The sequence below is a fragment of the Solenopsis invicta genome, chromosome 12 (genome assembly GCF_016802725.1).
Source record: "Solenopsis invicta isolate M01_SB chromosome 12, UNIL_Sinv_3.0, whole genome shotgun sequence".
Taxonomy (NCBI): domain Eukaryota; kingdom Metazoa; phylum Arthropoda; class Insecta; order Hymenoptera; family Formicidae; genus Solenopsis; species Solenopsis invicta.
The window spans coordinates 12033351-12049015 of NC_052675.1; the positions used below are offsets into that span (position 1 = coordinate 12033351).

General features: G+C 35.8%; 1 protein-coding gene and 1 long non-coding RNA gene across 4 annotated transcripts in view; one reads left to right on the forward strand and one right to left on the reverse strand.

The window, feature by feature from the left end:
* LOC105208223 overlaps nt 1-15665 on the forward strand; it is a 518645-nt gene that overhangs the window by 463206 nt on the left and 39774 nt on the right. For all 3 annotated transcript variants that reach the window (XR_005576059.1, XM_039456060.1, XM_039456061.1), the window contains one exon: nt 5095-5283. Coding sequence is in view for 2 of the 3 variants with exons in the window: in XM_039456060.1 (XP_039311994.1) it covers nt 5095-5283 (189 nt within the window). In the remaining variant the exon portion in view is untranslated. The remainder of the gene's footprint in view (nt 1-5094; nt 5284-15665) is intronic.
* Nucleotides 1-15665, reverse strand: part of LOC120359248 — a 135971-nt gene that overhangs the window by 19436 nt on the left and 100870 nt on the right. The window lies entirely within an intron of this gene.

Sequence of the window (15665 nt, forward strand, 5' to 3'; positions counted from 1 at the left end):
GTTATTATGGATAATTACGGAACTTTTAACGGTTGTAGAACACGCACCGTTGATATTCAAGTGTGCACTTGGATTGTATGATCTCGTAGTAAATGGCAATTCCGCTTTACGAACGCCAAATCGGAACTATAAACTCTTGGCATATGGCTCGACTGGGATCACTGTATAGATTACGTATAGATTACGTATTCCCTTATACAGAACGTGTTCTGGCAAATGCAATAAATCGTCTGTGAGCTATAATCTTATTAAATATCAACCGAGTTTAAAGTCCGATATAACATTCGTTTAAATTTCGTTAACTCTTAATTAATTTCCTATAATTAAGAGCAGCCTCGACAGTCTGCATTACCATACATATATTTCGCTGCAATACGTCGCATAACTAAGTTCTCCAAAGCTATATTCCTTTCATTGTTTTACTTGAACATATCGTTTTTATTCGCTGTTAACTTTCCATCAGTATTTAAGCGCGTGTAATTTCAAATTTTTAGATGTCATTCTCAGTTTACAAAATGATTTGCAACGGCGTCCTGCTTCGCGTTATATCGTTTATCGTATTACATTATTTATCGCCGGCACGCGAATCAATCATCGCTTGATTTTATCGCGCAGACGATGACCCGATCGCGGGTCAGACCAGAATTTATGTGGAACTTTACGCGACATATCGCTCATTTATAATCGCCGAACACGTTGCGCCATGATCGTAAATTGGCGGATAATATCTTCGAGGACGAGTGCCGTCATAAAACACTTGTATGTTGTAAGCTAACGTGGTGCACATAAGCGTCGTCGGTTCGAACGTTAAAGAATTAACGCGCTACTTTCGTCTCAGGTGCCATTTCCGGTGGCATTATCTGTGCTTATATACGCATCATATGTGAAAGATGTTCTTTTCTAGTAATCTATTTATTACAGCATTTTTTAATGACCCATTATGGCATTATCTTTGTTGTAATTAATAAGATAATTTTATTGAATAAATTTGCAGTCTAAAAATTACATTCTACAAATATTAAAATTTGAAAACTCGAATTAACTGAACTACTTACAGTAAAATGTAATTAATTTAAAATACTAATATACTATACATACATACATATATATATATATATATATATATATATACATGAGTAAAAAAATAAACGACAAAAAAATACACTAAAAAAAAACGATTGCAATTACTACAATTTAACTATAATTCGTAATTATTTTTAATGCTAACTATATATTTACAGTTGTTTTAATCATATAAATTATAGTTGTTAGTTATTATTATTACATCAATAGTAAGTAAATGTTGAAAAAACATTTGTATTCATTATAATTATGATTGCACTTTCTATAAAGAAGTGATTATTTTATTTTTACACAAATACCTTGACATTTTACAATATTAATATTTGAAATTATCGTAACTTATAGTAAAACTTTTTCATAGTAAAACTGAAGTTAAACATATGGTAATTATTACTAACATTATAGCAGTAATAATTATAAAAATAAAGCTTAAATCTATAACTATTTTATCATGTAATAGTAAAAAAAAACCAAACATTCTTCTCAGAGAGGAGAAATAGCGGCAAAAATTTTCAAACTGGATTTAATATCCAATTTGCAAAAGCACTTGAGTGCAACGAGTAAATTACTCGTCGGATTAAGCCCTTGATAAATCTTGGAGAGATCTCTATGCTTACTAGCGCGTTGATCACAGTTTATCGCCAAGCTTTCGTCCGAATCAGTTACATGTTTCAGGCTGGACCGCGAACTAATTAATTCCAACGTACCAGCGCGTAAACCTGGATTCATAGCCCGTGGAGAGGACGCATAAATTCGGGCAGAGCGGCGGTAAAATCTCTCCCCGCCGTTCCATTTCGAGGACTGTACGTACTTGGCCGAACTTTGATGGTTACGAGGCAGGCTTACGGCAGGCCTCCGTTCTGAAATGTAATTTTCAGACACTTTATTGCAGTACGTGAAAGTCTATCAAACGTTGGGCACTCTCGGACATGATGGTCGTTTTCATAGAAGCGCCTCGAGAATTCAGCTTCGGTGTTACGAACAGAAAGGAAAGAATGTCGCGAAAAAAAAAAATATATATATCAATTAAATTGAAATTGTACAATTAACTAACAGTCGTCGCAGCAATAGTGATCAGTTTGACAATCGTGTACTGAATTGTGTATCAATTTGTAACAAATTTACCAAAAATTTAGCGTAACTATTTCCAATTTTGTACGCAATATGTGTGCATGGCATAGTATTATTATATTTTGCTCGATAATTGAGCGTGCATATTACACAAACTGCATTCTTTCATGAAAAATCGATATAACTTGTTTCCATAATAAATTATTGTGATAATGTTTTAAATTCATTTCTGTTTTTTTTCAAATTTACAAAAAAATCCACATAAAAAATATGTTATTAGAATTTCATATATATTATTTCAGAAAAACATTTTGTCGTCTTAAAACAAAACATTCATGTCGGATTATTGCACGTGCAACATCTTCTCACAAATGTTTAGATTCCAATTATCGCAGAACTATTTTGTTGAATTTAAAGCCGCTTGTTAATCCAAAATTCGACGCCACAGATTGCTGCGCGTAATGGCCGTAACGCGTTGCGAACCGGAGCTGGATTGGTAGTGCAAAGTGTCCTTTGCCAGGTTCGAGGACCCGGGAGGACCGATCCTCCTTCGACCGGGACCGTTCGAGCGGAATTGATATCCTTCCTCGAAATCAGCTTCGTAACGAAATACCGGGTGGCTGCGGGCAAGCACGTAGGGTCACCTCGTAGATGGCCAGGTCTCGGGGAACGGATGGGACAGAGGGCGTCGACTCACCTTCGAGTAGGACACCCTTCGTGAAAGGGTGAAGGGCACTGAAGAGGTTCTGTGCGATCGATGCGTGCGGAGTTCCTCCAACAAGAGCGTCGGGGGAGCCGTTTTATTTCCGGTCGCTCTCGATCAGTAGCGCTCCGGTCTCTTTTCGCAAAACTATTACGTGATGGAGAGAACGCGCAGGAGGCGACAAAGATGCTGGGAAAAAGGGCAGGGGGATGTAGCGTCGCGCGGTAGGATTGGGGGCAGAAACAAAAAAGGCGCGTGTCTGTTTTTGTACCTGTGTGCCGTGTCGCAGCGACGGGGGCGTTTCCGCATGCAAGAGATAGGACGTGCACCGCAATCTGAACGAAATCTCCAAACCCAATTTCCTGGACAGACAGACGGACGGACAGACGAACGAGCCGGTGCGAGCAAATCGTGGACCGCTCTCGCGACAACATCGATCTGGGGTGCACCGGGACCGGATGCGGCTTTAATAATGCATCGCCGTGACTTCGCGCGGAAGAACCGCGTGCGCCGCGTCTTATCGGTCGGGACCTTCGAGTTTCACTTAAATCACGCGCGAGCGTAAAATATGCTGCAAATATAAGATGAGAATAAATGACGAATTCGTTAGAAAAACAACTTGACACCGATTAAACTGTTTTCTTCTCATCTTCGTTTTCTTACTGGTTTTCATTGTATCAATGCAATATTACTTTCCAAAAATATGCTCTTAAAATTTATAAAAGTAATAAATTATCAAAATATTATTGTATGCCGATAATGTAATTGAATTTATGACGCAAAGCAATAGTGATTTAAATTTTGAAAATATGGACACGTTAATGACAGAGGTAAAAAAAAAAAAAAAAAAAAATTAAAAACACTTGAAAAAAAATACTACGAATCAAGCAAATAATTCGAAAAGGATATATGAATCGATATTGAATAATAAACAAATTGCTGAATTTACAATAAATTTCAAAACGTTAAGAGCTACGGATAAATGGGGTCATTCGATGTAGAGTTTTTAATAAAGCAACTACTTGTTTGCTGGAATGCTCAACCGTCCGCTGGATCGACATTTCGCGAGCAATATTCGATTTCACGAGTGGCCGGCAAATATCTTCTCGCGTATTTGGATACAGGCGTTTCTCCGCTATCACATTACCCGTCGTCCATTGCGGCTCAAATGTCGTAATTGAATGTCATGAGTTGACATTTTTAAACTGTAATTGCTAACCAAACTCGCACACTTTTACCGATAATAAATGAACTCTTCTGAGATTCACGGGGCTAGAATTAACTCTTTGTATTAAAAGTTCAATGCAAAGAGTGTGGTGTTTACATATATATTCATAATAATGGAAAAAAAAAATTATAAAATGCAATATGAAAATTTCGATTAAATTGTACGTATGAAAAGCAGTTGTACATTACACAACTGGCATAATCTTGTGCGAGTAATGATGAAATATTATATACATTATACCATTGTTATTTCTATACTAATTACACTACATTACGTTATAATTATGGCATTTGCATAAAATAATTAGCGGAGGCATCACTAAAGGTTGCTACAACTCTGATTGTTTTATTAAATGCAATTTTGTTTCGACGATTCGTGTATTGCATTCAGTAAGTAATCGCGGCACGTTCAATGACCGATCGGTTAACGTGGGTCAAAGTAATTTTAGACCTGACGTTCTCTCACTTGCTAGCAGAAACTGTCTGTCAGATAATTATGATGAGCGCATTATTCAACGCAAGAGCGGAGCTACTTTATTATGCAATATTAACCTATTGAAGCGGATCCGTCGAGCGTTCAAGTGACGGGGAAGCTTTATCTTTAGTCACCAAATGTAATCCGCTGTCTGTCCAATTGGCAGATTCCAAAACTAATTCAATTTCACAATAATTAATGAGTCTATCGTTAACTACAGTAACATCGCTCAATCACGGATGAAGAGTTATATTTACACTCGCAACACTAAATGAATCATGCAATTAATTTTACTAAAATAGGGTTACTACATATTTTAAGATACGACGAATGATATAAGTGCAAGTGTGAAAATATACCTTTTTCCACGTAATTTTTCAATTTTGAAAAATTACGTAGAAAGTGCAAATATCTATAATGTATTATCAAATAAGATTAAATAATTTTGCTATATCTCAGATATAACGTTTGAACATTTTAGAATTCTATCGATAATATTAGAAATAAAATTGAATTACTCTCGTGTGTTATTCAGGTAAAAGTTATGCTGAGGGTATCACCCGGAGACGGGGGTAGTTTCTTCAACGCGGACAAACGCAAGAAGCAAGTTACGTTAGTGGACCCAGCATCCGGACAATCTTCGTCGGCGGAAGATCGACGGCCTACTGTGGCGGCGCCGAAAATGTTCGCGTTTGACGCCATCTTCACCGAGGAAGACTCTCAGGTAAGTCGATAAGAGATTATAAATACATGGAAAAACGTCGCAGATTATTTATTTAAACGGAGAACGATTAGTTAAATATAGAAGAAAGCAATCGATACTGGCGTACAACTTTGTTTTCGACTAATATTTCTTAAACGAAAGCTTACAAATAAAACTTTATAAACATGAAAGCAAACTAGAAAATGTCTTCTATCAAAGTTTCAGTTTTATAATAGGAACTGTTTCGTATTTTGTTTTCATAGATTTTATGTCGAAAAAGCAACATGTATGTATGAACTATGGGTTTTTATTAAAAAATTTTAATTATCTAAGCAGATCACGTTTTTATCGGTATTAATCCAGTGCAATGTTTATTTAGTTTTCGAGAAATAAGGTGGTGATTTAGGATATTTACTAGACTCTCCTCTGTTCTGATGATTTGATAGAACATTCCAGAAATAGCATTAGAGATTTACTGAGACATTTGATTTAGCATTTATTTCATATCTATAATAATTTGACAAATTTCGATCGTAACCCTTTACGTTAATTATTTTTAATTTCAATGCGAGAGTCTATCTCTCCGTGTGTTTTCCACTCTGCGTATACGCACTCGACATAGGTACTTATCCGTAATAAAAAAAAAATACTCGAAATACTTTCGCCGTGAGATTAAATTGGGAGCGGGACTTAATTTCTGCCATTCAGAGTACTCCGTTAACGTTTTAAATTTCAAATGGCACTCGAGTGCGGCGCAACGAATAAAGCGGTACTTATAACGAGCGCGTTTAAGATTGTTCGATAGTCGGAAAGATCTGCCCGCGTTCGCGAGAAAGAGTAAGAGAGAAAGAGAGAAAGGGGATCTTGAGTCAATGACGTTTTCGTCAGCCAGCTGTTCCGGAGTAGTAAGTAGCAACAGTCCTCAATGCTGCTTGGTACTTGAAGACTCCCTCCTTCGACCGCTCGATTTCTCTCTCACTCTAGAAAATTCTCACCCTCTCAGCTTGATTCTTCGAAGGCCGCTAGCCGGCACGATTCTTCGGAATTCGCGAGAAGGAGAGCGCGGGTGGGGCAGAAGACTCGAGGAAGTTTGCCAGGAATAAAACGGAGGGAGAGAGAGTACCCGGGTGAGAGAGCGGAGAGGAGGAGAGTCCTAGAACATGTACGTGCTCCGCCGAGGTCTTACGTCGGTAGTGGAAACGTAAGAGACGTCCCTGCCGGGCGCATAACTAAACTAATTTCCCGACCTCTAAACTCCACCTCTGACAGGAAAATCCATCCCTCCAGGCGAATGTTGCTCTTTGCCTGTGACTTCCCCGTTTGCTACCGAGCGAGCCGAGCCCTGCCAACAGCGTCCTCGGGACACTTTATCGTGTTATCATACGGGGCGGAATATTTCTTATATTTTTCCCATCTTTGTGAAATACAGTGGAATATACACTTTGTTTTTCAGATGTTAAATAAAAATTCGTAATCTCTTTAAGAGTATTCCTAATTGATAAGGTTTGTTGAACAAAATGTTTTTACATTTTTACGACATAAATCATTAATACAGCGCCAATATAGTTTCGTGAAAGATTTTCAAGTGCTCATTCGTGAATTAACTTGTTATTCGTCGCGCTGAGAATTCTTACGGAGGTCTTCCCTATATCTACATATCAAGGATCCCGGCGAATTGTATTATGCGACCTTGATGGATGGCGCCGCCGAAGCAAATATCGCTAGAGATCGTAAGCCATACCGCAGCACGGGTTATATACACATATTGAGATATTTCGGTACTCCTGAGGGACATTATTGAGCGTCGGATTCAAATGAGCCTGGAGCTACTGGATATTCCCTTCTCTCGCTCTTCGCTCTAACAGCTTCTCTCTGCTTCTCCATCCCTTTCACCCGTGTACCGTCTGGCACTCCAGAGAGACTGTCCCGCCTACACTTTCCTCTCTTCCCCCCTTTCTTTCATTTTGATCCCTCCCGTCCTCTTAGCCTCGGCTATGTTTAGAAGAACCGTAGAAACCAATCGATTGATTCGATCAAATGTCCGTCGGCCATGGCGCGATTGTCATCGAAAGACACAATAGACCCCTCTCTCCTCTCTTCCTTTCCCTCTTCCGCTCTTCGCGATCCATCGAACTGGTTGCGAAGCCCAGCTGGGCTTCTATGGGGGGATGAGCTGCATGGGGATGAAAGAGCCGAATTCGAAAGAGCGAGTCCCAGCAGCGTCCAGCGCGACTTTTCGTCCTTTCCGATTGGCCGTCAAACACACTCCCGCTTGAATATTTTAAAGACCACCGGGTCGCCGCCGTTTCATCGAGCAACCTACAATCGTTCATCATCAAAACCGACGATCTCTTTGACGTTTTTGTAGAATCGCGAGGATCGATGATGCCGATCTCCGCCCTTCGAGAGTTACCCGTTATCGACACCGGACATCTAGCAACGCTTGCAATCGCAACAATGAAGTCTTCTTTTTAATGCCGAGCGAACACAAAAGTAATGATAATTGCCATAGTAGAAATAAATCAAAATGCAGCTTTTACATCTATATCCTGTTACTTCGATGTAACATAAAATTGTGATCCGTGTTTACGCAAAAATACAACGATGCAAGAGATGAATATTAAAATAAAATATTTTTAAAATAATAAAAATAGAAGCTTTTTGATATTTCTGCTCATATGTTGAGCTTGATATAGAATGAATGGAAATATGTTGACATTTGACATCATTTTCCTATTGACATTCACAAGCGAAATGATCGTGAACTGCAGATGGATATTTATCAACGATATCGCCTAATCGTCGATGGTAATTTTAATAGTGATATGATCTGCTTGATACGCTATATTTGTGCATTGCACAGGGCATTTTCATAAATATTATGCATACACACCGCGGGCAAGTGACATCTATATATTTGAGCTGCAAATTAACAAGAATGTCCGCGGGCTAAAGAAGATGCGATTAATTGAAATTACAATTGAATTGTTTGCCAAGAGTAAGCCGGAAGCGCAATTTCAATTATTACCACTTCAACCAGCTAAACAGTAATAGAGTCTGCAACAGCAGCGTAAATTCTATCAATAGATCATTTGATAAAGTCCCCAATAAACTTTGATAAAGCTCCAGATTTAAAAGTTGTTGCGGCTCTATATTTTCAACTTGGAGGAAATTGAGAAAATACGAGAGCGAGAAACGATATTGAAAAACATATATATATATCAGGTAACCAAGTTTATCTCTTCGAACAGGAAATAATGGGAAGAGACAGAAGGAAGCGCGGTAGAATCCTTTTGAAGATCGTTCTCGGGCGTGCAATTTGTGCGAAACTTTCTTTTCGCGTATTCGATCACGTGGACACACGCGGCTCGCGAGTATAGCGAACAATTTATTGGAAAGAATACACGGCGAAGCGGAAAACTCACAGTCTGTGTTTCTCCACGGCGTGCAAGTGATATTATACTTTTCAAAGCAACTTTGCAAAAAACGATGTCCGAAGGCGCTTTCTCTAATAATACAAATTTCATAAAAGCAAGTCCAGTTAACGTTTCAAAAGTCTGAAGTTCGAATTAACTTCCATACTTATAAACTTATGTTAGGTGTAGTTCCTTTGAGTATCACTGCTTGCTTCGTTCTTTGGAACTTGGTCGGTGTAAATTTCTTACGCATTTGAAAATTACTTATCAGCAAAATTAGGTCATCAAAAATAGATCATTAAAAATCCGTTTGCATTAGATTTTTTTTAAATAATTTCAAGATAGTATTCCCTATAACGCTTAATACCTTTTTCCCGCACTCCATAGATCATTCCTGTTCGTCGTTAATATCCATCGCTTTTAGTGTATAAAAATTATTAAGTGATTTCTGCATATAACATCTTTAAGAAATATTTGTGTCGTTGTTGATTAACCGCAGCACATTAAGCACAAGGGTTTGGCAGATGCATGCAACTTTGAGAAGTTACTCAACTTTGGTTTTAATCAATATTTTTCAACAAATTATTTTTAATAAAAGTTTAGAGTTTTGGAAATGTGACTGAATAAACGGCATTGCCAAAAAATGATCGTTGTGAAGTTATTAATAAAAAAAACCATAAAGCAAAAATAAAGTTATTTAAAAAAATCATTTTTAAAATTAAATCATATTTTTGCAACAAAAAAACTTTCAAGGACTTTATCGTATGGTGTTCTAAAGCTAAAAAGTGATACTTTTAAGGAAAAAATGATATTTTTAAAAAAATTATAATTCTGTAACAAGGAAAATGTGATGATAAAAAAACTTGACTTCTCTGTCGTTTCAATTTTATTTGAATTCTGAAGCTGATCAAATGGAGACTTCGAACCCCCTTCTCTTCCAACCTGAATCTTCTATCTTTATAAAAAACGTAATAAAATATGTATTACATAATTTTATAAATTATAAAATATATTATATAATTTTATTTTAAAAAAACTGAATAAAATGTGCAGTTTATTTTATCGCCATCAGCCGACGGACGATGCGTTGCACAATATATGTATATACTGAACGAAGTGGAAAATGAGCCTACTACTTGAGTGTTAACAATGAGCTGCCAATAGACGGACCGCGCGAACGAAACCCGGCCGCGAATCAATCGACATCCATCTCAATTATGCGCGTCATACGTGCAAACAGCCACGCATTCGACGCGCACATATGCAACCACACATATCGCCATGTGCGTGCACCGCCGACAATTCCAAGCCGGCCGGCGACCGAGCCAGGACAATGCATCCCGACCAGAATAATTCACCGCGGCCATTATAGCCGCGGCAGGACAAGGGCTTTATTATTGACTTACGACTAATAGTCACGCTGTGGATTACGTACGCGTGTGTGCGTTTCTGCGTCCGTGTGTGTACGCAGCACATACAGCCGATGTGTATGCACGTCACCGATCTATTGCTCATTTGCCGGGATATGCTGATTGAACGAGCCACCCGGTGAGACCTATAAGCCTGCGATACCTTGCTTCCTGACTCCTACAGGATTTCGGTTGCTTCGCAAAAACAGATCATCAGTGTCGGAGCTCCCGCTTTGCAACTTATCCTCGAAATTGAAGGAATTTGTGAAATTAATGAATTACTTTTAAAGTCGCCCGTACAATTATACCGATTGCCACAAAAAGTCTTCAGAAAGATTTCAACCTTTCACATTTCATGTGTAATATTTTTAAAAGAATTCTGCAAAATGTCATATTTTGCAACAAAAATGTTTCTAAAATCTTGTGATATAAAATGTTGCAATAGAAATATTTCTAATACTATCAACGCAGTAAATTTTCTAATTTTTAAATTGCGCTTTTGCTTTATTATTACTTTTGCCGAATGGAGGAGCGAAAATATTCCAAGTTTGCTCGCGGTATGTGCTAAGTATAATAAATGTAGTTAGAGTATAAGAATGTTACGCAAATAAAATATTATTTTATCTATCTTACCTATAATATAATATAATATAATATTATAGAATAATATTATATTATTTTATATATATATATATATATATATATTATATTTCCTTTTTATCACAATAAATATTTAAAAAATCATATTTATATTTGTTATATTAATCACATTATAAATAATAAATAATAAATAAAAACGTATAATAAAAATACTAACATTGTATTTTATATACAATTTTTATAACTTTAATGTGATCAGCAATATTTCAGAAAGAGAGATTTTCGATTTTTTCATAGTAATTTTTATGCAAAGTTTTAAGTTCAAAAATCACGGACATTTTGCTACTCTAAATACACCTCTAGATACACTAGAAATGTTGCAGACATATTTTGCAATCTTTATAAATTATTACATTTTTACATTTAAAATATTTTTAAAATACGTTTGAGAGATTTTTCTGAAAAATTTTGAAACTGTATCGACGTGTAAATTGGAAAGGTATAAAATAACAATGTACAATATTATTTTAAATACGTTGTGCACACAAGTATCTCAATATAGTATCATTCTCATTATTTTGTGAATTTTTATTAATATAATATTATCTACAGCCTTAATTAAAAGCATTAGTAACCTGTATTTTTTATTTATCTAGAATTCTTTTATCTGTATATTATTTCCTTTTGGTTACCTATGTTATACATACTTAAATTTAAAGAGTTTGTGAAACAGGAAAGTTACTAGTTTACAACCATAAATTATTTTAAACTAGACAAGGTGTTTTTATTATAAATTTTGGCTAAAAACAATGCTGTAACTTTCAATAGCATATCAGATATCCAAAATAAATGAGATTTAATGTGTAAAAAATGACTTGCGATATTTAACATCTTTTTGTAAAAAAAGGTTAACGTTATTTGAAAATTCTTATCAGATGTATTATCATTCCCTATTAAATGCAATTTTTATTTTGATATCTTATTTTTCATCATATGAGAGAGAGAAAGATTAAAAGTGGAAACTACTTTTAAGATAGCATCGCATACACAATCGATGGTTTAGCCGTCGAGTGGCAGTGAGAGCAAGGAGAATGATTTTATCATTATTCATTCTCATTTAGATCACACAACTTTTGTCTAAAACACTTTTTTCAAAAATATATCTGCTTAAAAAAAATTTGAAGTTAGTAATTATTATTATAATTATTATAAAAATTGATAAATGTCTTTAAATGTTTATAACTTTTAATGCAATTCAAAAGCGTTTTTGAACAAGTTCATAAGTTTACATAAACTTTTTTTATCTTTAGTCCCGACCTTTTCTGCTACCCTGTATAATTCATATACATAGTATCAATTTCATTATTTGGCATTAAAGTAAACAAAGATTCTTTTCTAAAATTATGCATAATTAGATTTACAATTGTTTTTTTTTAATTTACTTTACCAAGCATCGATCTTACTTAACAGTAAACAGGTAAACTATAAATGATACGTAAAAACGTAGATTGTTAATAATATTCAAATTCTTGTTCTCGAATTCCTTTCCGCAAATATATAGGAGATATCCCACATTCGCGAATAGGCGTAGGGCTCGTACTACTGTCCTCAAGTAAATGCATGATAATCTATAAACCCATCATACGATTCCATGGTCGAGGTATTCTGCCTCGTATTCTCCTTCTCTCTCCTTATCCCTTAGCCCGTACTGTCCGGCCAGTTATCCGTCGTATCCTCTCGAATGACGTATTTCCATATTACAGCGAGATTAATTTGCGCCGTAGCGCGACCGAGTGTTAAGCAATGTTGATGAAGTTTGACAGGTGCCAACCGAACGGTGGCAAGAACGAGCGGACAGTCATTGCACCTCGCTGCATCTATAGATGCTCGCTCCATGACAGACTATGGCGACCTTATGGTTACTTCCGTCCTTATACTTAATAATAAACTTATTGTCAGTTATGATGTGTAGTGAATAACGATGCACGAAATTAAAGTAATATATAATATATGTATAATAACGAAATGCATAATAACGAAAAATTCTTTTTTAAATAAATTGCTTGATTTAAAATTCTTGTAATCTTTTCAGTCAAAAATTCTTTAATCGATTTGAAATGATTGTTCTTTAACCTGGAGTAGTCATCTGAGACGTGTTTACACCCTAGCACAGTGAAAAAATAAAGCTCAGTACAATAGTTTTCGTTACAGATTAAAAATCTATTTTTTTTTTATAATTTCTTATTCTATATTTTTTTTCATTTATCTTTATACTTAAACAAAAAATATTGAGTAAATTTGTGTGAAGTAACTGTACTTTATATAGCCTATTTAAATTTTATGATTTCTTTTATTTTTTTGCTGAGTCCAAAATTAAAAACTGATGGCTAGATTCAAAATAGGAAACATTTCTTAATTTAAAACTGCAAAGATTAATAACCATAGTTATAGAAAACAGTAACTCTCCTATGAAATATTAAATAAGAAACACAATCACGAAAATTTTACTTTTCACTTCACTGTTAACAACAGAATACGCAAACTGAGCACTCAGCTGTTGCAAATAAATTACGTTGACAGAGTGTACTAACATTATTCGTTCAATTCATCATGTAATTAGAAACAGCAAGTAGGCCATATTGGGTACAGTTACTTTACATACATACAAATACGATAGGGAAAATAAAAAAATAAAATGAAAAAAAGAAAACAAATAAGCAAATAAATTATAGAACAGATAATGTCATTTATGTGAAAAAACTTAGGTAACTATTCTCAGGTTAATAAAAAATTGTTCAAACTTATTTTCAATTTTGGTAATTAAACTACGAATTAGATTCGAATTATAAAAAAAAACCTATAACCAGGTTAATAGATTGTTAGATGATAGTTTTCACGATGGACAAACAGATTTGTCAGGAAATCCGATATCATCGATAGAATAGATGACAAAAAAGAGAGGAGAAAAAAAAGAACGATGGAGAAATTTGAAGGGTAAAGAGAGGTGCGGGGAGGAGTCTCGTAGTTTCGATTTTGCATCATTCAGGCAGACACTGGGATTTCCCAAATGCTTTTTTGATCTGGCAAGCCACTTCTGCCCGCACAGGGGTTAGAGGGTGACACGATCAGGGCAAGGGGGCGGGAATTCGGTAGACCAGGGGATAATGCCAGAAAAAGGATGAAAGAGGGAGAGGGGAGTGGCTCTCACTCGTTCGCTCCCCAGACGCCAATGACGCCAATCTCCCGTGTAAATCGCGACATATTTCACGACATCGCGCGGTGGAAGGGCGCTCGTGCGAGCCGACGCTCTGGCACCCTTTCTCGCCTGTTCGCCAGCTTCCCGCCGCTCGCTCTTCTCTGCCGCTACCACGCAGCATTCTGCGAATCTGCTGGAGGTGGATGAAAAGTTTTCCGAGTTGTTATCCCGGGAGTTATCACACCGCGCGCTAGCGACGAGTCGAAAATTCCCCGATGTAAATGCGATCGCCCTTCGAGCGGCAGACCGCCAACCGGATTTCGTTTATTTGCGCAGCCGGTCTTTCTCCGAATTTATCGGCCACTATTTGGCAAACTGCTGCGGAAATTTGTCAACTTCTGAGAGATTTTTACCAAGCTCGTGCTCATTAACGATTGCGTTCTATGTTAAACTATCTACGTAAAACTTTCAGATTTAATGGTTTGATGTAGCACGAGATAATAAAATGAATAATTTTACGGTGTCCGTTTTCATCGGATTAAATAATGCAGTTTGATTCTGCTATGGAGGCTGATAATAAAAAATGTAAAAAGTTTATCTGATTTTGATACTGTAGTAATATTTATTGTATTTGTGTTTAACACAAATAAATTTTTAATTTATTTACATTTAGAAATTGTTATTAATCATAAAGTCATTAGAAATGTATTTACATTTATAAATCGTTATTAGTCATTAATTATAAAGTCATTAGAAATTTATTTACATTTATAAATTGTTATTAGTCATTAATTATTAAGTCATTAGGAATCGATTAACATATCGAGTTTCCACAAGATTTGTTAAACATTTATTTCTCGCTCATCGATGGAAATTATTTGTAAACAGATAGGTTAAAATAAATCACTGCATGCCGTAGCAAAAAGCGCGTATCGCTATGCAATTTTTGGAATTACCGACTCGTAAATTCCAACGAGGGTATTTCCTGTGCATCGGCGTGTGTTTCGCACGTTTTACCACTTCATCCCCCGTATTCATCGTACGTAGCCTACAATCGCTAACTGTTCGTGTCTTGTCGCGCGTATACGAGGGCGAAAAGCATCCCCACAGGATTGTTTATTTCTGATCGTTTTCATCGAACAATGTCGCAATAGACATTCCGTGATTCGTGCATGCGACCATATCTTATTCACACAAAATGTACTGCTAATCCTTTGCTGTGATACGAGTATTGCGACAACATAAAGGTGCATAGAAAACAGATCATTGCAAAAATTGTAGTTGAAGGGAAACAATTTCTTTGCAGATTTCAAATAATATTTAAAGATAAATTAATAATGCTTATTTAAATTGTCAATTATTGTAATTAAATTTGAAATAATATAAGTGGAGTCGAGCTTAAAATGCTCATTATATGGAGTAACCTGAGATTCGCTCTCATAATCCTAACGAGAAAGTTTTAGATCTGAAATTGGAGTTAAAAATTTATTAAAACTTATTAAAATATTAAATATCACAAAAATGCAGTGCGCGCTACGATGCTACTCGTAAACTTTGTTTTTTTTTTGTTAATAAATATCTTCGATTGTGATCTAATTAGAATGTACGAGGTGTGTTCAAAAAGTATCGCGAATTTTGTGTTTTTTCAAAAATTATTTATTTATTCATGAATATCTATTTTGTCCCCTTCAAAGTAATCCCCATGAGGTATTATACACTTGTGCCAACGGTTTTTCCAATCTTCGAAGCACTTCAAAAAATCATTTTTTTTTATCTTGTTCA